General features: G+C 41.0%; 1 protein-coding gene across 5 annotated transcripts in view; it reads left to right on the top strand.

The window, feature by feature from the left end:
* Positions 1–20,309, top strand: part of SLC25A30 (solute carrier family 25 member 30) — a 127,659-nt gene that overhangs the window by 92,258 nt on the left and 15,092 nt on the right. Inside the window, exons 1-2 of one of the 5 annotated variants that reach the window (XM_036889653.2) lie at positions 13,391–13,409; positions 13,649–13,723. The exons of 1 other annotated variant lie outside the window; for it this stretch is intronic. Coding sequence is in view for 1 of the 4 variants with exons in the window: in XM_057494637.1 (XP_057350620.1) it covers positions 13,777–14,195 (419 nt within the window). In the remaining 3 variants the exon portion in view is untranslated. 3 more of the 5 variants (XM_057494639.1, XM_057494637.1, XM_057494638.1) reach the window with 3 other exon arrangements.

Genomic DNA, 20,309 nt, shown 5'->3' with positions numbered 1-20,309 from the left:
ACCAAAAGTTATTTTCGAAACTGGAGATTGTATCAGAAGTTGTTGGAATGACAGGACTCTAATGTGGAATGAATAACATGAGATTTGGCGAAAAAAGTTTACTTAAGGAAATTATAAATCTGTAATACACATTTTGTTATTAATTTTCCATATATATTTTTATCGGTTAGGAAAACTGCAAGTAACAATACAGTTAAAGTGGTATTTTTCTCATAGAACAGGAAGTCTGGAGGTAGAAAGCTGCTGGCTTTGGTTTAGTTTTACTTTTATAAAGGGTTAGCTCCTTTCTGTCTTCATTTGTTCAAAGTTAGAGCCCTCAAAGTTTTCTGCTTTGACTATCCAGAGTGCCAGAAAACTAGGATAAATAAAACAAAACAACAAAAAACCCACATGTTTGTTGCTCTGGTAGTATATGTTCCTACACATATTTTTGTTTGTTTACTAAAAATTGAGGTGAAATTCTCATAAGACTTAATCATTTGAAGGTGTATTTTGTGCATTTGCACTGGCCATTTTAAATGTATTTAGTGCATTCACAGTGCTGTGCAACCATCATCTCTCTCCAGACCAAAATGGTGACTAAGCGTTGCCCGCCGTCAAATGGAGGCTGCCTCTGCCTGTACCTCTCACCTTCTCTAACTCCGTGGAGATAAAAAGGAGGGACTGTAGGCCCCTCACATTACAGAATAGCTCAGAGAGTGTGCTTTGATTTGACTTTAATAACTAGTATTTTTTTAACTGTGGGTTTTCAATTTAGTGGGCTTTGGGTAGCATGAAATAGAAATAGAGTGATAAAATCATAGTGCACTGTAGTCCCAGTAAGTATTCTTTCCTGAAATCTTTGCCTCAGTCATGTGTGTGTGCATGTGTGCGTGCGTGCGTGTGTACTGGATCATGATGTGAAGTGTATTTCTGAATGTGCATTACAGTTCAACAAGTTTCAAGGCCATGGACATAAAGAACTATTGTCCCAGCAGAATTGCTCAGATTTGAATATTGCCAGTCTGGACCTTCAAATATTACCAGGATGGCAATGTCGTAAGTGTGTTCAGAGCATGAGGACTTGCCAAGTGCACATATATTCTTTATAGGAGGCAAAAATATAATAATAATAATTGATGGTCTGCATTTAAAGCAAGTTCCAAGAATTGACAACACAGCCTTCATAAGGTTGTACAACTTTTCAACTTTCCGTCTGTAAAACCTCCTATCAGTTCTGGGTTTGCTGTCCACAGTTACTCTGTGAGTGCACTTGGAACATTCTGGGGCATTTCTGTAGCCAGAGGCCAGGGCACTGACCTCCCTTACGTTCCTGAGAAGCAAGCTGTGCAGTGCTCTGGCTAAAATCATCCCACAGAAGCCATCTGTTGAGTTCCTTTTATACTTGTGCCTCTTAGCATGAGGCGTCCAAGATCACTTACAGTTCCCCAAATTCTTTTCCATGGAAAAAGCCATTTATTCCTTCTGTTGGAGATTGTAATTTGCCTTTTTTATTTTGTTTCTGACAAACTTAAATCTTATGGTTTTCTCAGGCAATGTCCACATGAAGGTAACCCAGAATATTAGAGAGTAAAATATTTAGTCAGTGACTAAAAAGAAATGCAGACAATTTCAATTAAGGATGAGATTGATTTTTCAAAATATGTTGAATTTTTTCTTTTTTTTAGTGTCCCATAGATAAAATTATCCTAATAGTAAGTAAGTAGCCATTTTGGTTTCTCTTCCTATTATGTTTTTGAAACTGTATTACTCAATAAAAGTTAATTGATAGTACTGAGTAGAAGCCTGAGGACAAAACTACTAAGAAATATTATAATTTTAGACTCAACTTTTTAGGGATACTGGTTGTACCTACATGGAGTGGGCTTTTTGTATATAACCTAAAAGCATATTTGGAATAATGAAGACTGTGATATGGTAATAATACAATAGCAATAGTAATGTTTGTTATGTGCAGGGCACTGTATGCATTATTTCATTTATTTTCTTTAATTCTTACAAAAACCCTCTGAAGAAAGTGTGACCATGATTTTACTTTTAAGGAAACTGAGAATTGTAGAGAAGGTAAGTAACTTTTCAAGTTCCCACTAGTAGGATGTCAGCTCTTCATGCTGAATCTAAGTGGAGGGAGAGGAGCTCTTTCAGCCATTTTGTTCTTCCTCTGCCTGACTGTTTCTGCCTGTCAATTCACCAACTGGGGGGAAATAACTCATCACATTCCTGGGTGTTTATGGGGAGAACGGGTGAGGTGAAGATCAGGTTCCCAGGAGCCTGGCCCAGAAGGTCCAGGCACAGACCTGCCTGTGATCTGGGACTGGAAAGAGAGAACTAAGGACGTGTGTGAGAGAAAACTAGATGCCATCCCAGATAAAATGGCAGGGAGATGGGGCAGTCAGGGAGTCAGGGAGGGTACATTCGTGTCCTGTTTGCTGCTATAACAAATTACCACAAAATTGGTGGCATAAAACAGCACACATGTATTATCTGAGGAATTCTATAGGCCAGAAGTCTGAAATGGGACTCCCTGTGCCAAAATAAGGCATTGGCAGGCTTGTGCTCCTTACTGGTGGGTCTTCTTACATCACAGCACTCCAAGCCGTCTCTATAGTCAAATCTCCTTTTCTGACTTTTCTGCCTCCCTCTTCTACTATTAAGGACCCCTGTGACTACACTGGGCCCACTGGATAATCCAAGATAAGCCCCACCCACAGGTCAGCTGATCAGCACCATTAATTCCACCTGCCATCTTAATTCCTCTTTGCCTTGTAACCTAACATAGTCACCGATTTCAGGGATTAGGACGTAGACTTTGTTGGAGCCACTACTCTGCCTACCATAGTGGCCTCTTGGATGAAGCAACATTTGACCTGAGATGAAAAGGATTAGTAAGTGTCAGGTTGTGGGAAAAGGGAGCAGGACAGGTTGTATTCCAAGCAGACAGCAACTTGTGCAGGACTTATGAGGTAAAGGAGCTTGGCACATCTGAGGGTCTGAAAGAAAGCCCATAACCAGAGTTCAGAGTGTGCGGACAGAGAAATTGACAAGAGAGGCCAGACTGTGCAGGCCTCTAGCTGTGGTAAGGATTTGGGGGTTTATGCTAAGTACAATGGAAAATTATTAAAGACTTTTAAGCAGCAGGAAGACTTAATCCACATCACTGTGTGGAGATGTATGAGGGAGGCAAGTGTGGATATGGGAGACTAGTTATTATAGTAAACTTGTCCTCATGGATTAAGTGTTCACCAAAATCCATTTCCTCTCCCTGGATATACAGATAAACCATTTCCCCCAGCATCCTTGTGTGTAAGTGTGGCTTTGCAACTAATTCTTGCCAATGGATTGTGACCGAGGTACTAAAGAGCAAGTGTGCCTTCTCCATGCTCTATCTCTTCCTTTTCTACAGAGATCCTGAATGCCGTATCTCATGACTACAGTACAAGAAGGAGGGATCCGGGATCCCTGAATGACACTATGGAGCAGAGCCACACTACTTTGCTGGGTGAGAGACAGCAATTCACTTCACTATGTTAAGCCAGCAAGACTTGGAATTATCTTTTGCAGTAGCTATCTAATCCTGACTAATATACAAACAGACAGACAAATTAAGAAAATAATTTTGACATTTAACAAGAACTATGAAGGAAATAAACATATAAGGGAATGGAAAATAATTAGAAGGGATGCTAATTCAAAACAGGTGTTCATGAAAGGCATTCCTGATGAAGTGACACTTGATCTGAGGCTTAAAATATGAGAAGCAAAAGCTCTGAGAAGAGGGAAGACCTTCTGGACAAAGAAATTAATAAATGCAATAATCCTAAGTGGGAAAACACTTGCCATGTTGGCAAGAAAAAAGGTGGCCACTGTGGCTGGAACCAGAAACATGATCACAGACTCCCACTGGGGTAAGATTTATAAAAAGTCATACACAGTATGCTAATAAAAGCCTACATTGAAATAAGGCTAGAAGTCTAGCTTCTTGAGATGGCTGGACTTGAGAGGCAGGTGAGTAGATGAGGAGGATGACAAACTGGGTTCCTGGGACTGGACAGCAGCAGGACCACACAGTGAGGGGTTTCGACACTAGACCAAGAGTGTTTTCTTAATCCTGAAGACCCTGGGAAGCCCATGAAGAATTTTAAGTTGGCAAGTGATATGCCAGATGAATCTAGAAGATATTTCTATAACAATAACACTTTACAAAGTGTGTTTTGTACACCTCACTTAACCTAACTCCATAGGGTAGGTGTATTTCCATTTTGCAACTTAAGACTTAGAGACATTGATCAATCAAGATCAGAGAGCTAATAAAGTTGTGGCGAGAATTGAGTGGAATCTATGTCTTCATTTCCATTTTTCCATCTGACTGTGTTTACTGTGGTGAGATTTAAAACATATCAAAAAGCTGGCATAGAAGAAGTTGAAGGCAAAGGAAAGATGAAAAGCTAGTTGCATCTAGCAGAGACTGGCTTTTAGTAGGTAACAGATTTATTTCTAGGCTTACCACTTCTTTTTCATTATTCTTCTTATTTCTAAACTGGTGATGTAATCCCATTACTATTCTCCAGAGCAGTGATTTCCAACCAGTGGATCAAGACCCTTGTGGGGGATCCAACATTATTTAGGGGTTCCTCCAGTTCAGTGTGCATTTTCTTGATGGATGCTGAAAGTAATACCATCTATTTTATAAAGACTCCAAAGTTTTTTAAAAATATAGTTTACATTGTGAAGAGATCCTTGTACTTGAAAGGTAGGAAATTGTATACTATTACATTCTAAATATAAAATACTAAATATAATTACTAGATACCATGTGTATTACTAAGGATTCTACATCTGTTAGCAGAGGCTTTTGGGGTATTGGGTAGTAGTGGAGTTTGGGTGTCTAAAGGATCTGTGGGAAAGGGGCAAATCCATTACCTTTGTGTGCACATGCCGTGTAGTCCTGAATCTAGAAGAAGTCATGTACTTGATTCCCTGCCCTGGAAGGGAAAGCATTCTAGGGACTTTCCTCTACAGACTGGGGATTGCATTTGGTTTTTTTCTTAATTAATTAATTAATTAGTTAATTTTATTAAGGTATGAATGATATGCACTCTTATGAAGGTTTCACATGAAAAAAACAATGTGGTTACTACATATACCCATATTATCAAGTCCCCACCATTACCCCAATGCATTAACTGTCCATCAGTGTAATAAGATGCCACAGATCCATTATGTGATTTCTCTGTGCTACACTGTTCTCCCCATGATCCCCCACACCATGTGTACTAAACATAATACCCCTCAATCCCCTTCTCACTCCCTCCCCACCCACCCTCCCACACCCGTCCCCTTTGGTAACCACTAGTCCCTTCTTGGACTCTCTGAGTCTGCTGCTATTTCATTCCTTCAGTTTGCTTCATTGTTATACTCCACAAATGAGGGAAATCATTTGGCATTTGTCTTTCTCCACCTGGCTTATTTCACTGGGCATAAAACCCTCCAGCTCCATCCATGTTGTTGCAAATGGTAGGATTTGTTTCTTTCTTATGGCTGAATAGCATTCCATTGTGTATATATACCACATCTTCTTTAGTCATTCATCTACTGATGGACACTTAGATTGCTTCCATATCTTGGCTATTGTAAAAAGTGCTGTGATAAACATAGAGGTGCATATGTCTTTTGGAATCTAAGAAGTTGTATTCTCTGGGTAAATTCCAAGGAGTGAGTTTCCAGGGTCAAATCGTATTTTTAGTTTTAGTTTTTTGAGGAACCTCCATATTGCTTTCCACAATGGTTGAACTAGTTTACATTCCCACCAGCAGTGTAGGAGGGTTCCCCTTTCTCCACATCCTGGCCAGCATTTGTTGTTCTTAGTCTTTTCAATGCTGGCCATCCTTACTGGTGTGAGGTGATATCTCGTTGTGGTTTTAGTTTGCATTTCCCTGATGATTAGTGATGTGGAGCATCTTTTCATGTGTCTGTTGGCCATCTGAATTTCTTCTTTGGAGAATTGTCTCTTCATATCCTCTGTTCATTTGTTAATCAGGTTATTTGCTTTTTGGGAGTTGAGGTGTGTAAGTTCTTTATATATTTTGGATGTTAACCCCTTGTCAGATATGTCATTTACAAATATATTCTCCCATACTGTAGGATGCAATTTTGTTTTGTTGATGATGTCATTTGCTGTACAAATCTTTTTAGTTTAATGTAGTCCCATGACTTCATTTTTGCTTTTGTTTCCCTTTCTCGAGGAGATAGGTTCAGGCAGAAGTTGCTCATGCTTATATTCAGGAGATGTTTGCCTATGTTGTCTTCTAAGAGTTTTATGGTTTCATGACTTACATTCAAGTCTTTAATCCATTTCGAGTTTACTTTTCTGTATGGGGTTAAACAATAATCCAGTTTCATTCTCTTCAATGTAGCTGTCTAGTTTTGCCAACACCAGCTGTTGAAGAGGCTGTCATTTCCCCACTGTATGTCCATGGCTCCTTTATCATATATTAATTGACCATATATGGTTGGGTTTATAACAGGGCTCTCTAGTCTGTTCCATTGGTCTATGGGTCTGTTCTTGTGCCAGTACCAAATTGTCTTGATTACTGTGGCTTTGTAGTAGAGCTTGAAGTTGTGGAGCAAGATCCCTCCCATTTTATTCTTCCTTCTCAGGATTGCTTTGGCTATTCGAGGCCTTTGGTGGTTCCATATGAATTTCAGAACTATTTGTTCCAGTTGTTGAAGAATGCTATTGGTAATTTGATAGGGATTGCATTAAATCTGTGGATTGCTTTGGGTAGGATGGCCATTTTGACAACATTAATTCTTCCTAGCCAAGAGCATGGAATGAGTTTCCATTTGTTAGTGTCCTCTTTAATTTCTCTTAAGAATGTCTTGTAGTTTTGGGGGTATAGATCTTTCACTTCCTTGATTAGGTTTATTCCTAGGTATTTTATTCTTTTTGATGCAATTGTGAATGTAATTGTTTTCCTGGTTTCTCTTTCTATTAGTTCATTGTTAGTGTATAGGAAAGCCACAGATTTCTGTGTGTTCATTTTGTATCCTGCAACTTTGTTGTATTCCAATATCAGTTCTAGTAGTTTTGGAGTGGAGTCTTTAGGGTTTTTTATGTACAATATCATGTCATCTGCAAATAGTGATAGTTTGACTTCTTCTTTACTGATCTAGATTCCTTGTATTTCTTTGTTTTGTCTAATTGCTGTGGCTAGGACCTCCAGTACTACATTGAATAACAGTGGGGAGAGTGGGCATCCGTGTCTTGTTCCTGGTCTTAGAGGAAATGTTTTCAGCTTCTCGCTGTTTAGTATGATGTTGGCTGTGGGTTTATCATATATGGCCTTTATTATGTTGAGGTACTTGCCCTCTTCTTTTTTGGTGGGGTTTTTGCCTGATTTTGGTATTAGGGTGATGCTGACTTCATAGAGTGAGTCTGGAAGTATTCCCTCTTCTTCTATTTTCTGCAAAATTTTAAGGAGAATGGGTATTATGTCTTCTCTTTGTGTCTGATAAAACTCTGCAGTAAATCTGTCTGGCCCGGGAGTTTTGCTCTTGGGTAGCTTTTTGATTACTGATTCAATTTCTTTGCTGGTAATTGGTCTATTTAGATTATCTATTTCTTCCTTGGTCATTCTTGGAAGGTTGTATTTTTCTAGGAAGTTATTCATTTCTTCTAGGTTTTCCAGCTTGTTAGCATATGTATTTTTTTGTAGTATTCTCTAATAGTTCTTTGTATTTCTGTGGGGTCTGTTGTGATTTTTCCTTTCTCATTTCTGATTCTGTTGATATTTCTAGATTCTCTTTTTCTTTTTATAAGTCTGGCTAGGGGCTTATCTATTTTGTTTATTTTCTCAAAGAACCAGCTCTTGGTTTCATTGATTTTTGCTATTGTTTTATTCTTCTCAATTTTATTTATTTCTTCTCTGATCTGTATTATGTCCCTCCTTCTGCTGACTTTAGGCCTCATTTGTTCTTCTTTTTCCAATTTTGATAATTGTGTCTTTAGACTATTCATTTGGGATTGTTCTTCCTTCTTTAAATATGCCTGGATTGCTATATACATTCCTCTTAAAACTGCTTTCGCTGTCTACCACCGAAGTTGGGGCTTTGTGTTGTTGTTGTCATTTGTTTCCATATATTGCTTGATCTCTATTTTGATTTGGCCGTTGATCCATTGATTATTTAGGAGCATGTTGTTAAGCCTCCATGTGTTTGTGAGCCTTTTTGCTTTCTTTGTACAATTTATTTCTAATTTTATACCTTTGTGGTGTGAGAAGTTGGTTGGTAGAATTTCAGTCTTTTTGAATTTACTGAGGCTCTTTTTGTGGCCTAGTATGTGGTCTATTCTGGAGAATGTTCCATGTGCACTTGAGAAGAAAGTGTATCCTGTTGCTTTTGGATGTAGAGTTCTGTAGATGTCTGTTAGGTCCATCTGTTCTAGTGTGTTGTTCAGTGCCTCTGTGTCCGTACTTATTTTCTGTCTGGTGGATCTGTCCTTTGGAGTGAGTGGTGTGTTGAAGCCTCTTAAAATAAATGCATTGTATTCTATTTCCTCCTTTAATTCTGTTAGTATTTGTTTCACGTATGTTGGTGCTCCTCTATTGGTTGCACATATATTTATAAAGTTTATATTCTCTTGTTGGATTGACCCCTTTATCATTATATAATGTCCTTCTTTATCTCTTGTTACTTTCTTTGTTTTGAAGTCTATTTTTTCTGATACTAGTACTGCAACACCTGCTTTCTTCTCCTTGTTGTTTGCATGAAATATCTTTTTCCATCCCTTGACTTTTAGTCTGTGTATGTCTTTGGGTTTGAGGTGAGTCTCTTGTAAGCAGCATATGGATGGGTCTTGCTTTTTTATCCATTCTACTACTCTATGTCTTTTGGTTGGTTCATTCAGTCCATTTACATTTAGGGTGATTATTGAAAGATATGTACTTATTGCCATAGCAGGCTTTAGATTCGTGGTTACCAAAGGTTCAAGGTTAGCTTCTTTACTGTCTTACTATCTAACTTAACTCATTTATTGAGCTATTATGAACACAGTCTGATGATTCTTTATTTATCTCCCTTCTTATTGCTCCTCCTCCATTCTTTGTATGTTAGGTGTTTTTTTTGTGTGTGTGCTCTTTTGTGTTTCCTTTGATTGCTTTTGTGGGTAGTTGATTTCATTTTTTGCCTTTAGTTAGTATTTGATTGTTCTGCTTTCTTTGGTGTGATTCTATTTTCTCTGGTGATGTTTGTTTAGCCTTAGGAATGCTTCCATCTAGAGCAGTCCCTCTCTAAAATACCCTGTAGAGGTGGTTTGTGGGAGGCAGATTCCATCAACTTTTGTCTGTCTGGGAATTGTTTAATACCTCCTTCATATTTAAATGATAATTGTGCTGGATACAGTATTCTTGGTTCAAGGCCCTTCTGTTTCTTTGCATTAAATATATCATGCCATTCTGTTCTGGCCTGTAAGGTTTCTGTTGAGAAGTCTGATGATAACCTGATGGGTTTTCCTTTGTAGGTAACCTTTTTTCTCTCTCTGGCTGCCTGTAATACTCTGTCCTTGTCTTTGATCTTTGCCATTTTAATTATTATGTGTGTTGGTGTTGTCCTCCTTGGGTCCCTTGTGTTGGGAGTTCTGTGTGCTTCTGTGGTCTGAGAGGCTATTTCCTCCCCCAGTTTGGGGAAGTTTTCAGCAATTATTTCTTCAAAGACACTTTCTATCCCTTTTTCTCTCTCTTCTTCTTCTGGTACCCCTATAATATGGATATAGTTCCATTTGCATTGGTCACAGACTTCTCTTAATATTCTTTCATTCCTGGAGATCCTTTTATCTCTCTCTGCATCAGCTTCTCTGCATTCCTCTTCTCTGATTTCTATTCCATTAATGGCTCTTGCATCTTGTCTATTCTGCTTTTAAGTCCTTCCAGAGATTGTTTTATTTCTGTATTCTCCCTCCTTAGCTCTTGCATATTTCTCTGCAAGTTCATCAGCATGGTTATGAGCTTTATTTTGAATTCTTTTTCAGGAAAATTGGTTAAATCTGTCTCCTCAGATTCCCTCTCCGGGGAGGATGTCTGAGTTAGTCTGGTCTGTGTCAAATTCTTCTGCTTTTTCATGGCGATAGAGGTAGTTGTAGGCAGTTGGTGCGTGTGACAGCTGGGAGAACCAAGTCCCTTTCCAGTTGCTCTTGGCCTTCCTTTCCTGGGAGAATGGTGACCCCTAGCAGCTTGTGCTGGGCAGTTGTGCGCAGATGGGGCCTCTGATTCTTGCCCAGCTGCTGTGGAGTTAGCTCCGTGCGGTTGCTGTGGGCATGGCCCCTTTCAGGCTGCTCCTCTGCTATGGTGGGGCTGCACCAGAGGGCGAACAGGCGGGAGGCTGTTTATCGCCATGAGGGGCCTTAGAGCTGCCCTGTTGCCCCAGGGGTTGGTGAACCCGGAGGTCCCTGGGATTCCTGGCTGCTGGGCAGAGTGTGCCAGAGAGTTCTGTCTAGCTTTGAGGCTCCTGTCCCTTTAAGACTTTCAAAAAGCACTCGCTTTTCTTTTGTCCCAGGGGGCGCCGCTGTAGGGGCCTGCTCGCAGGTTTTACTGTTCCGTTTCCCTAGTATCCAGCACACCATGCACTGTATGTCTGCGCTCCCAGTGTGGATGACTAGGGCTGGGTATTTAGCAGTGCTGGGTTCCCTCTCCCTCCCTGCTCTGACTCCTCTCTTCCTGCCGGGGGGAAGGGCATGCTCAGGTGCTGCTGGGCTGCGGCTTGTATCTTACCCCCTTCTTGAGGCACTGGGTTCTCACAGGTGTAGATGTAGCCTGGCTGTTATCCTGTATCTTCTGGTCTCTCTTTTAGGAATAATGTGTTTGTTCTCTCTTCAAAAATATATATGTTTTTGGGAGGAGATTTCCACTGTCCTACTCATGCTGCCATCTTGGCTCCTCTAACTCCCTGATTTTTAAGAATGGAATCTTAACCTTAAGATGGAGTCCCTCGTGTGCTTACGATACTATTTATATCTCAGCATTTTTTCATTATAGGCAGGAAAAATTAATCATGATGCTTGTTCCATGTCCTTGCCCTACCTCTATACTTCATTTTACCTTTCTGTCTTTGAACCTTTCACTTATGTGAGGTTCTCATAGTATGATACTAAATTTGATTCTCTCCTGTTAATGTTTTATGTTTTTTTTTAAAGACCTTCATTAAAAATTTATTAAGATATAATTCACATGCCATGAAATTCACCCTTTTAAAGTGTACAATTCAGTGTTTTTAAATATATTCACAAGGTTGTGCAACATCATATCTTCAGTATCTAATTCCAAAACATTTTCACCACTCCTAAAAGAAACTCCATTCCCATTAGCAGTCATTCCCATTCTTTCACGCCCCACCCAGCCCCTGGCAACCACTAATTTACTTTCTGTCTCTATGGATTTCTTATTCAAGACATTTCAATGTTTTATGTTTTATGACCAACTAGAAGAACCTTGAAGGACAGAGGAAAATTTTCCTGCCCAACAGTCGGTGCAGTTGGTAGGATACTTTAACTCGCTGGGCATTGCTCAGAACTGCTGCAGCTGAGCGGTTTTTGGATATCTCACATGGAGCTGGTAGAAGGTACAATTTATTTTCACGTCAGCTTCATGGAATCTCTGTCTGTAGGGCCCAATGGAGGAAGAATGGTGAGGGTCATTTTTTTCTTCTTTCTAAAATTTGATTATCAGGAGAAAATACTGGCAGAACTAGTTCCTGGTGTTTAGCAACTCTTAGTAAATTTATTGCATACCCTTGCTTTTTTGCCTCCTAAAGATGGCCTTTGTTTTTATCCTTGTGATTTTTATATGTCTTAAGAGCTTGGCTTGAGAGTTTGGCTTTGTGGCCTCCACCAACAAGAGGGTGCATCTGGCGGAAAACCCAATAAGCTGTGGATCTGATAGTCCCCATTTTTTGTCTGAGTTTGTTGTAAGAGGTCCCAACCCATAAGGAACCTTTGTCGTCTTAACCTTTGCTGCTTGTTAGTGCTGGAAAAGTCCCATTCCAGTATGTCCACCTGGTGTCATGGGTTCGCAGGTCTGTGATTGGAGGCATCTCATGTTTTTGTGGGAGACCAGAGCCTTACAGCCTGTGCAGTGAAGGCTTTTGCTCTCTTAGACTAAGTTTGGGAGTAAATTCTGGGGCTACATTATCTATGCCCTCTTCAGGGATACTTCTTGGGTCCATGGTAAAGACTTAATCTAAGATTCGAGTTACTTTTGGATCTTTCCATGAAAAGCCTTCTTGGTTTACGTTGCTCTTGAGAGATCCTACTGAAATGGCCAGATGATGGCTCCTTTGCATTGGCTCTATCTGGAAGAAGATTTTTCCTCAACACCTCTAGAAATCATAAGCAAAAGTTGAACTATTTCCCATGTTGATATGAGGTAACCACTGACCAATTCCCTAACATTTTAGAAAAATGCTAATATAACCAATCCCTGAGAAGAACAATCAGTCACTGCTTTCTTGCTGAATAAAATGCTTTTATAACACTGCATCTGTGAGCCTCATTCCATGTTTTGGTTTGAGTGCTCCTGGTTTGCAAATTGTCATTTTGGTGTGTGCACAGTAACTTTTACTAATTACTACCTAGGTGATTCATTGGTTTTACTTCTATTATTTATGAACTTTTTAGAGTAGCTTTGTGGAGAGATATGCCAGGCCATACCTTGATCGAGTGATCAAACTTGGCATTGTGGATAATGGGACAAAACCACACTGTGCCTAGTGATGGAAGATACATCACTTCGTACTTTTCTTACTGAAATGTTTAACCTGAATCTAATGATGAGGAGACAAACTAATACAGTCTACAAGACATTTGGTCCAGGCTTTTCAAATATATCAAAGTTACGAAAGATTGAAAAAAGCCAGGGCCCTAGTACTAGGGTAGTAGATTAGAGGAGTTTATATAGAGAGACATGAAACCAAATGCAGTGGGTGAATCTTGCGTAAATCCCGAACTGAAAAACAAACGCGTGTGCGTGTGGGTGTTTATGACCTTTGGGGAACAACAAAGGACATTCAAATAAGGACGGTATATTGGATAATATGACTGGCGTGGTATTAAATTTCTTGCGTGTGGTAATGGTGAGGAATTTAGGGCTGGAGCAGGGTTGGGTTGCTACTATCTAAAGGTTCAGGGGGAAAAAAATACCTACTCAGAAAGAACGCAACTGTTGTGAAAAGGGTAGCATTTGGTGGAAGGTATATTGTTCATAGTACCACTCTTTAAACCCTCCAGTTGGCTTGTTAATTTTCAAACTAAAAAGCAGGGATTGCAACACAGGAAGTGCAAGTTTACTTCCTTTCTGACCGCGGAGGTTCACATGGACATGGCGAATCAGCACCGTGAGGAGGCTTCTCTTCCGCGGCTCTCGGTGCGTTCTCTAAGTTTCTTTCACTGCGGATGCGAGATCCCAGGCCGTGAGGGGATCACCGAGTCCATGGCAGCTTCCAACCCCCGCGGGTGGGAAGTCCCGGGCCTGCTCGCCCAGCCCGCCCCGCCGCCTGGGGGCGTGGCCGCCGCGGGAGAGGCCAATGGGAGCCGGGGCAGGGGGCGGGGCCGGCCTGGGCTCCTGGGCCGCCCCGCCAATCCGAGGCCTTTTCTTTTCTCCAGGTTCCGCGGGGCGCTGCCTCTGGCCGCTGCGGAGCCTGGGCGGGAGGAGGTGCAGGCCGTCGCCGCCGCCTCCCGGTAAGTGCGTGGCCACCCGGCTGCGGCGGCGCTGGCCGCTCCGGGCCTGCGCCATGTCGCCCCTCCTCCGGCCCGCCCCCTTGCCCCGCGGCGCCGCGAACCAGCCCGCTTGCGACCACCAACCCCACAGTCGGCGTTGCTGCCCCTCGGTCTGCGGCGAGAAGGGGCTGGGACTGTGGTGGGGCCCCGGTCCCGGAGAGCCTCGAAAGGGCCGGGCAAGCTCAGGGGCTGCCGCTGCACTCCGGTCCACGTGCAGGGCCTGGCCCGGCGGGGCCCCGAGGTTTCTGGGTTGGACCCAGTTTCTCCCGCGCGAGCGAAGTGGGGTGACTTCGTCTGTCGCTGAGATCCCAGGGGTGAGGCCCATCTGGCGTCTCGGAGTGTGCGCCCTGCTTCCGCGGTGGGTTTCGCTTGCCTCTGCATCCCTTCTCCAGGTTCGCTTAGAGTGTGCAGCCCCGGCGAACTTCGTACTCGGGTAAAGGCACGCTGTACTTTAAATTGCTCTTCGAACTCGCCGGGTCGGTTCACGTTTTCATGGATGGGTCGAATTAATTTGCTCGGAAAGTTAGGGTATCTCTGGATTTTAGCGTCTTTCTAAGTTTAACTAATTTTGTATAGAGCAGTTGCAATGATCAACTCAATTGTTACTGCGCAAGAAGAGCAAAACAGTCTAGATTTGTCTTCGTGAGAAAACAGTTGAAAGGCATAAACCCTGGCTTTGGCTTGCCGCTGTCAGGTTTTGTGACCACGAGCGAACTCATATGAAATGAAATACGATTTTTATGATTCCTGTTAAAAGCTACTTTCGGTAAGTCTGTGGTGAATTTATTCTCGGTCCTGTACCTTTAAAGAGAATGAGAAATAGGAAAAGTCCACGAAAGGCAGACCTGCTGGGAACAAAGATTTATGAGGGCACCCAAGTTTAGAGATTGATTACAGTTTAAGACTGCAGAATGAAAAGAGATCACAAGTGAATTTGAGAGGACTTACCCAGAATTAATTGTGGAAGCGAAACTTAGAAAGTTTTCAGTTCTAGAAGGAGCCGTTAGTTACCTTTATTTAAGTTATTAATTTATTATTCATTCATGATTATTTAGTTACCTTTCTTGGCCGCTGTACAAATGAAGTAGAAAAAGTATTAAGTAATTATTTAGTTACCTTTCTTGGCAGCTGTACAAATGAAGTAGAAAAAGTATTAAGTAAGAGAAAATGTAGTAGAGAGGATATGTAACTAAGCATATATCTTACAATAGGGAGAATCCTTTGGAATTCTTAATTTGTGTAGACATTTCCACTCAGGAAACACTTTTTTTTTAAGTAGGTAGAAAGTTTTGTATTTCCCTTGCAGGAAAATCATACATTTATTCTGAATGTCAGAGTTACCTACCCTCTCACTCACCTAAATATTTTAACAGCCTTTGGGAAATAGCATTTGGCTTTGTAGTACATAGAGGAAAGATCAGACATTCCTCCATGGAGACTTTAGTTTGAGTACTTTGCTGTGTGGCTAGGGAAAGTCACCTTTCTTCTCTGAGGCTGTCTCTCCTCAAATATGAAATGTTGATAATACCTATGCCACAGGGTTGGGAGGATTAAGTAAAATCCCTTATGTGGAAAATGGGTAGCAATGGCTGTCTTACCAGAAGTTCAATAATGACAGCTGTTGTTAGTATTGTTGGGGGGATGTCTGGAGATGCAGGGAAGTCAGAGTATAAGGTGATTAGAATGAAAAAGCAAAGTAACAAAGACACCACTGGAAAAGCACAGAGACAAAACATTATAAGTGAGCGGTTTATTTAAAGCAAAAAGGTGCACACTCAGGGAAGGGGGAGTGTGGGCTACCTCAGAGAAGAGGCACCCCTAAGGTTTTAGGGTCTGGGGCTTCATAGGCGGTTGAGGATTTTCAAAGGGCTAGGAGTTGTGCACCTGTTAAGTGGGCCCAGAATGTTCATCCTTGATGAGGCATAGCATCTTTCTTTTTATTAGTTCTCCAGGTAATTCTGCAAAATTAACATAAGAAATTTACTGCTGATTTCTTCCCAGAATAGCAGCTTTTTGGTCTGGGGGCATATCAATTAAGACCACCTGCCCTGCCCCTCAAGGGTGGGCCAAGTTATTTATTTGCTTAATGGTGTGTTAAGAATCTTACTTCTTCCTGGATTTTTAAAAATGCAATTTTGGCTTTAAGGTGGGATCTTCCTGTCTTTATTATTGTTAGGTAGGAAGACAGAGATGAGTGGGGTGGAAAGAGAGTAAGGTCAGTAACTTGGCCTGGAATGTTTGAATATTGCCCAGATAAAGGAGGGTACTTCAGCATAGCCTGTGTCTTTATTGTGTTAATTGTACTTTTTAACCTACCTATATGCTGTTTTTTCTCTTTTAGCCCTAATCAAGTAATTTGCAACCTGGGCAACTAATTTAGCATGCAGGTCCAGGATTGCATTTTAATACCCAGGAAGTTACTAAGTAATATTCTTAATTTACTCTTTAGCAAACAGATACTAACTCAGCCCACCTTGGGGGCTGGGCAGGCAGTCTTAATTGATATGCTCCCAAACCAGGAAGCTGCTATCCTGGGAGGGGACCAGAGCAGTAAATTTCTTGTGTTAAGTTAATTCTAAATATTCAGAGACCACTTAACAAGTCTGCACCCCCAGCCCTTTGTCATTCCTGAAAAGTCCTTGAAAGGGGGGCACCCCAACCTTTCAGTGCGCTCCTCTTTCTGAGGTTGCCTGTACTTTCTGAGTAACTTTAATTTTTCCTAACCTTTCAGGGTGCTCCTCTCTCTCTGAGGTTGCCTACACTTTTTCTCTCAGTAACTTTAAATAAAACTTTTACTCTGCTTCACAACTGTATCTCTGCCCTTCAGTTCTTTGTTGCAGCAGGGACAAGAACTGAGGAAAATACACAACGCCTCTCCCGAACATTATGCTGTTTATAGTTGGGCCTTTGAGCAGGCTAGAGTAAATCTTACAATGGCACATGAGCTAATTGATACAATGAAGACATAGGTTATGCTGAGATACTTCTCTTTATCTGGGGAATATCCAAACATTTATGGCCAAGTTGCTCCTGACCTTTTGAGCTTTAATTAACTCTAACTTTGAGTCTTTTCTGGCTTTCTAGTTTTAACTGGTTAACTGAGCCCTTTCTAGGGGGCTTTACTGACCTTATTCTCTTTTCCCCCCCACTCATATCTATTTTCCTGCCTAACAGTATGTGTTCATAATTCAGCAAAGAGAAGTGGCCACTGGGTTTTAGTGTGGCTGGAGGGTATGGCCTGAAGCAATGCATTGGACAGCCATTACTTTGCCTGACACTGGGATTTCTGCAAAGTTGTAATCTCTTCCCTGGATAGCAGGCTGAGGTGCTGTCCAAACACTACTGACTCCCTGTGGTGGCCTGTCTGTTAGTAGGGTTGGGATCTTCTGAAAAACAGGAAGTTGAGGAATGTGTGTGAGGAGAACCCCTCCAAAGAGAGCTCAAAAAACCAAGAAGTGGTTTAGTTCACAGAACAGAGATTTATTTCAGCCTGAGTTGCTGTGGCCCGTGCAGCTTACTGGACATGCGGTCTCCTGTTCCAGCTTCAGCCAGGACCTTTTCTTGTTTGGATGTTTGATCCAACTACTGATGGTTTCTTTTGTTATTTAAGGCAAAGTGTTCTTGGCAAACATTAAGCTAGGAAGGCAGGGTAGTCTTAACCGCTCAGGAATCTAGTCTAGCCCTTGGAAAGGAAAAGAGAAGAGCCCAAAGGTGTATTTTTCCCTCTTCCTAGCTAACTTTAAAAATTGTAATCGAATAGAAAGTACTTAGAGTCTAACCGGGATGCAGGAGTGGACACTCATTTGTGGAAGATAAATGATTGTGGTAGTACATCTCATAGGTACTCATGGGTATGTGCTCCATCCACGTGACTTGAAATCCATGGAAGGCAATTCCGAAACAAGTTTGAACTCCAGCTGAATATTTCCATATGAGTATAATCCAGAGCCTCTGGGCTTTAACTTAACTAAAAACTTCATATTAAAACTGACAAAAGGAAAAGCAGCCAAATCTCATTTACACTAAATTAGCAAAATAAGTAGTGGCAGGAAACAAAGTTAATCAGTGAGATGTCATGAGGTCTTAAGACCATACAATCTAAAATATATTGTTCAGTTTTTAAATTAGACTTCCAATATAACCCCATTTCCCAGTTTTTGCTGACATTTTATAGGATATCTTTGTGTATATGTATGTGTGTGGGTGTGTGTCTCCTGTGTCTGTTTATATGTATATAGATATAGATATAGATATACACATGTAAGAAAGCAATCACTACCAAAGAAGATGAATGAAAAGAAGAATCCCATCATGCCATCATTGAGAATTAACTGCTTAAAAATGGGAATTTAAGGATAAGTATTCCAAGGCATAAAATGGTCATCATTTATTTAACTCACTGATTTTCAGTACAGCACAGGTGCTTGGGATGTCCCCGATAAATTCATTCATTCCTTAGGTGAAGCCCTGGTGTCTGTACTGTAAGAAGCTCTGCACTTGGGTAGGAACTACTGCTAATAAGGAGGCCCATGTTCCATGCAGATGCTTGGTGCATATACAGTATCACTGCCAAGAAAATAAGAACCATGTGGAGACCAGAGGAGGACGGAATGGGGAGCATCTGCTTAATGGTTTCCTTTTGGGGTGATAAAATACTGGAATTAGAACTAGATAGAGGTGGTAGTTGCACAATATTGTGAATGAACTGGATGTCACTGAATTGTTCACTTCAACATCTTATTTTATAGTATGTGAATTAGTAAAAGTAAAAAAATATGAACACTCTGTTGGAAAAATAAATTATTGCTGTTTAGATTGTTTAGATTTAGTACCTGTTTGAAGTGCTTAGTAATATCTTCTCCTTAATTGAAACACCATCACTTCTTATGATCTGTACAGCCTCAGGTGGTAGCAGAAGGAACACTGTACTTGAAGCAGAACACTTAATCTGGGGGCCAAATTTTGCCCCCACCAGCCGTGTGGCCTCGGCAAGGCACCTTGCTGAGACTGGGTTTCCTATATGTTTCCTGTCCTCCCTGCCCAAACTTATTGGGGAGATCCACTGAAATATTTTATACCAGACACTTTTGTAATAGCAAATTACAGTACTTCCCATGGCATTGTTGTGTAGTTACTGGTTATGTTTTATAACTTGGATTCAGCAAAATAATTTTAGGAAGGAAGGTACTACTGGACAGTAAATGAATTATTTTTTTATTGATGTGTTCTGATAGTCTAGAACTAGTGTGAATCATTACTAACTATGAGTTTAGTAAGGCTAAGCATCAGTCAGTTAAGTACAAATACTATTAAATGTTTTCAAGGATAATAGGGAGCTAAGATGAGTTTTGGTAGGCAGGGCTTATACTTGGTACTGAAATACATAGAGCCTATGATGATTTTTCAGATTCCTTGCTTAGGGAGCCTGTTACCTTATTCTCTTATAACTACTCTAAATATGGTTAGTGTCCATAAATGAAAATAGCTATTGGCAAATCTGTTTAGGATCCCCTTTGGGTTCTTTTCTCTTGGTTTAAGCAAGTGCCTTGGTCTTGTTGAGAACTGACATTCTTGGCAGTAGTGACTTGTGGTAGGCCTGTCTTGGGAAATGTAGACTTACGAACTCCTGAAACATGCAGAGTAAAAACACTGGATGTATGACTTGCTGTTAATGACTAAACCCTTTGAAATTTTATTTTAGACCAACAATAATTATAGTTGGTAGTATTTACACAGAAGTGTGTTAATTTACATTTGTCTCCTGTTAATGGACATGAGGCCAGATACACCAATTGAAATCACATAAAACTGCAGGACATAAAATGTATGTGGGGGACCTGGCCGTGGCAGGTGTGGGAATATATGTCACAAGACCTATTAAGAGAGAAGAGGATGGAAGGCAACATTTGTTGAGTGCCTTTTTGTGCTAGTTTAAAAAAAAAATTTAATCCCCATAATAGGCCTAAAGGCTAGGCATTTTATTTAGCTTATTGAATATAAGTATGGGCTCTACCCCTGTGTCAGCTGCTTTAATGATGACGATGTTGAAGGAAAAACAGAGGTGTACAGGAACTTCCTGAAGAAGGAGGTGGTGTGGCTCTGACCCCAGAGTTGGCCTCTCGCCTGCATACTAAGCTGCCTCCCACCTATTAACATAGTACGGGTAAGAGAAAAAAGCTACCATTTACACAGTGTAAACTAGAAGTATATTTTGGTAATTTTAAGTAACTGTCATTTTACCTTACGGGAGTGGGTTGCCATGTTTTTCTCTCCTTTGTACCTGAGCAGCTCACAGTGACAAACAAGTAGCAAATACTTATTGAGCACAGAATAGATTTTAGATAAAATAGACTACCCAGGAAACAGCCTTCATTGTGCTACACATAATACATACAGTGCACATCAGTCAAGATACCAGTGTATTGGATTATGTAAGGTCTGAATGAGAACTAAGGCTGTTGATACGGTGAGAATAGCATTGCTGAATCGGGGTTTAGTGGATAGGAGTGCTGTGCTTTACTGAGGCAAGGCTCCCCTTGGGAATGTG

This window comes from Manis pentadactyla, chromosome 17 (assembly GCF_030020395.1).
Source record: "Manis pentadactyla isolate mManPen7 chromosome 17, mManPen7.hap1, whole genome shotgun sequence".
In the NCBI taxonomy this organism is placed as follows: domain Eukaryota; kingdom Metazoa; phylum Chordata; class Mammalia; order Pholidota; family Manidae; genus Manis; species Manis pentadactyla.
The sequence above is the reverse complement of the archived record's forward strand: the minus strand, read 5'-3'. Positions and strand labels throughout refer to the sequence as shown.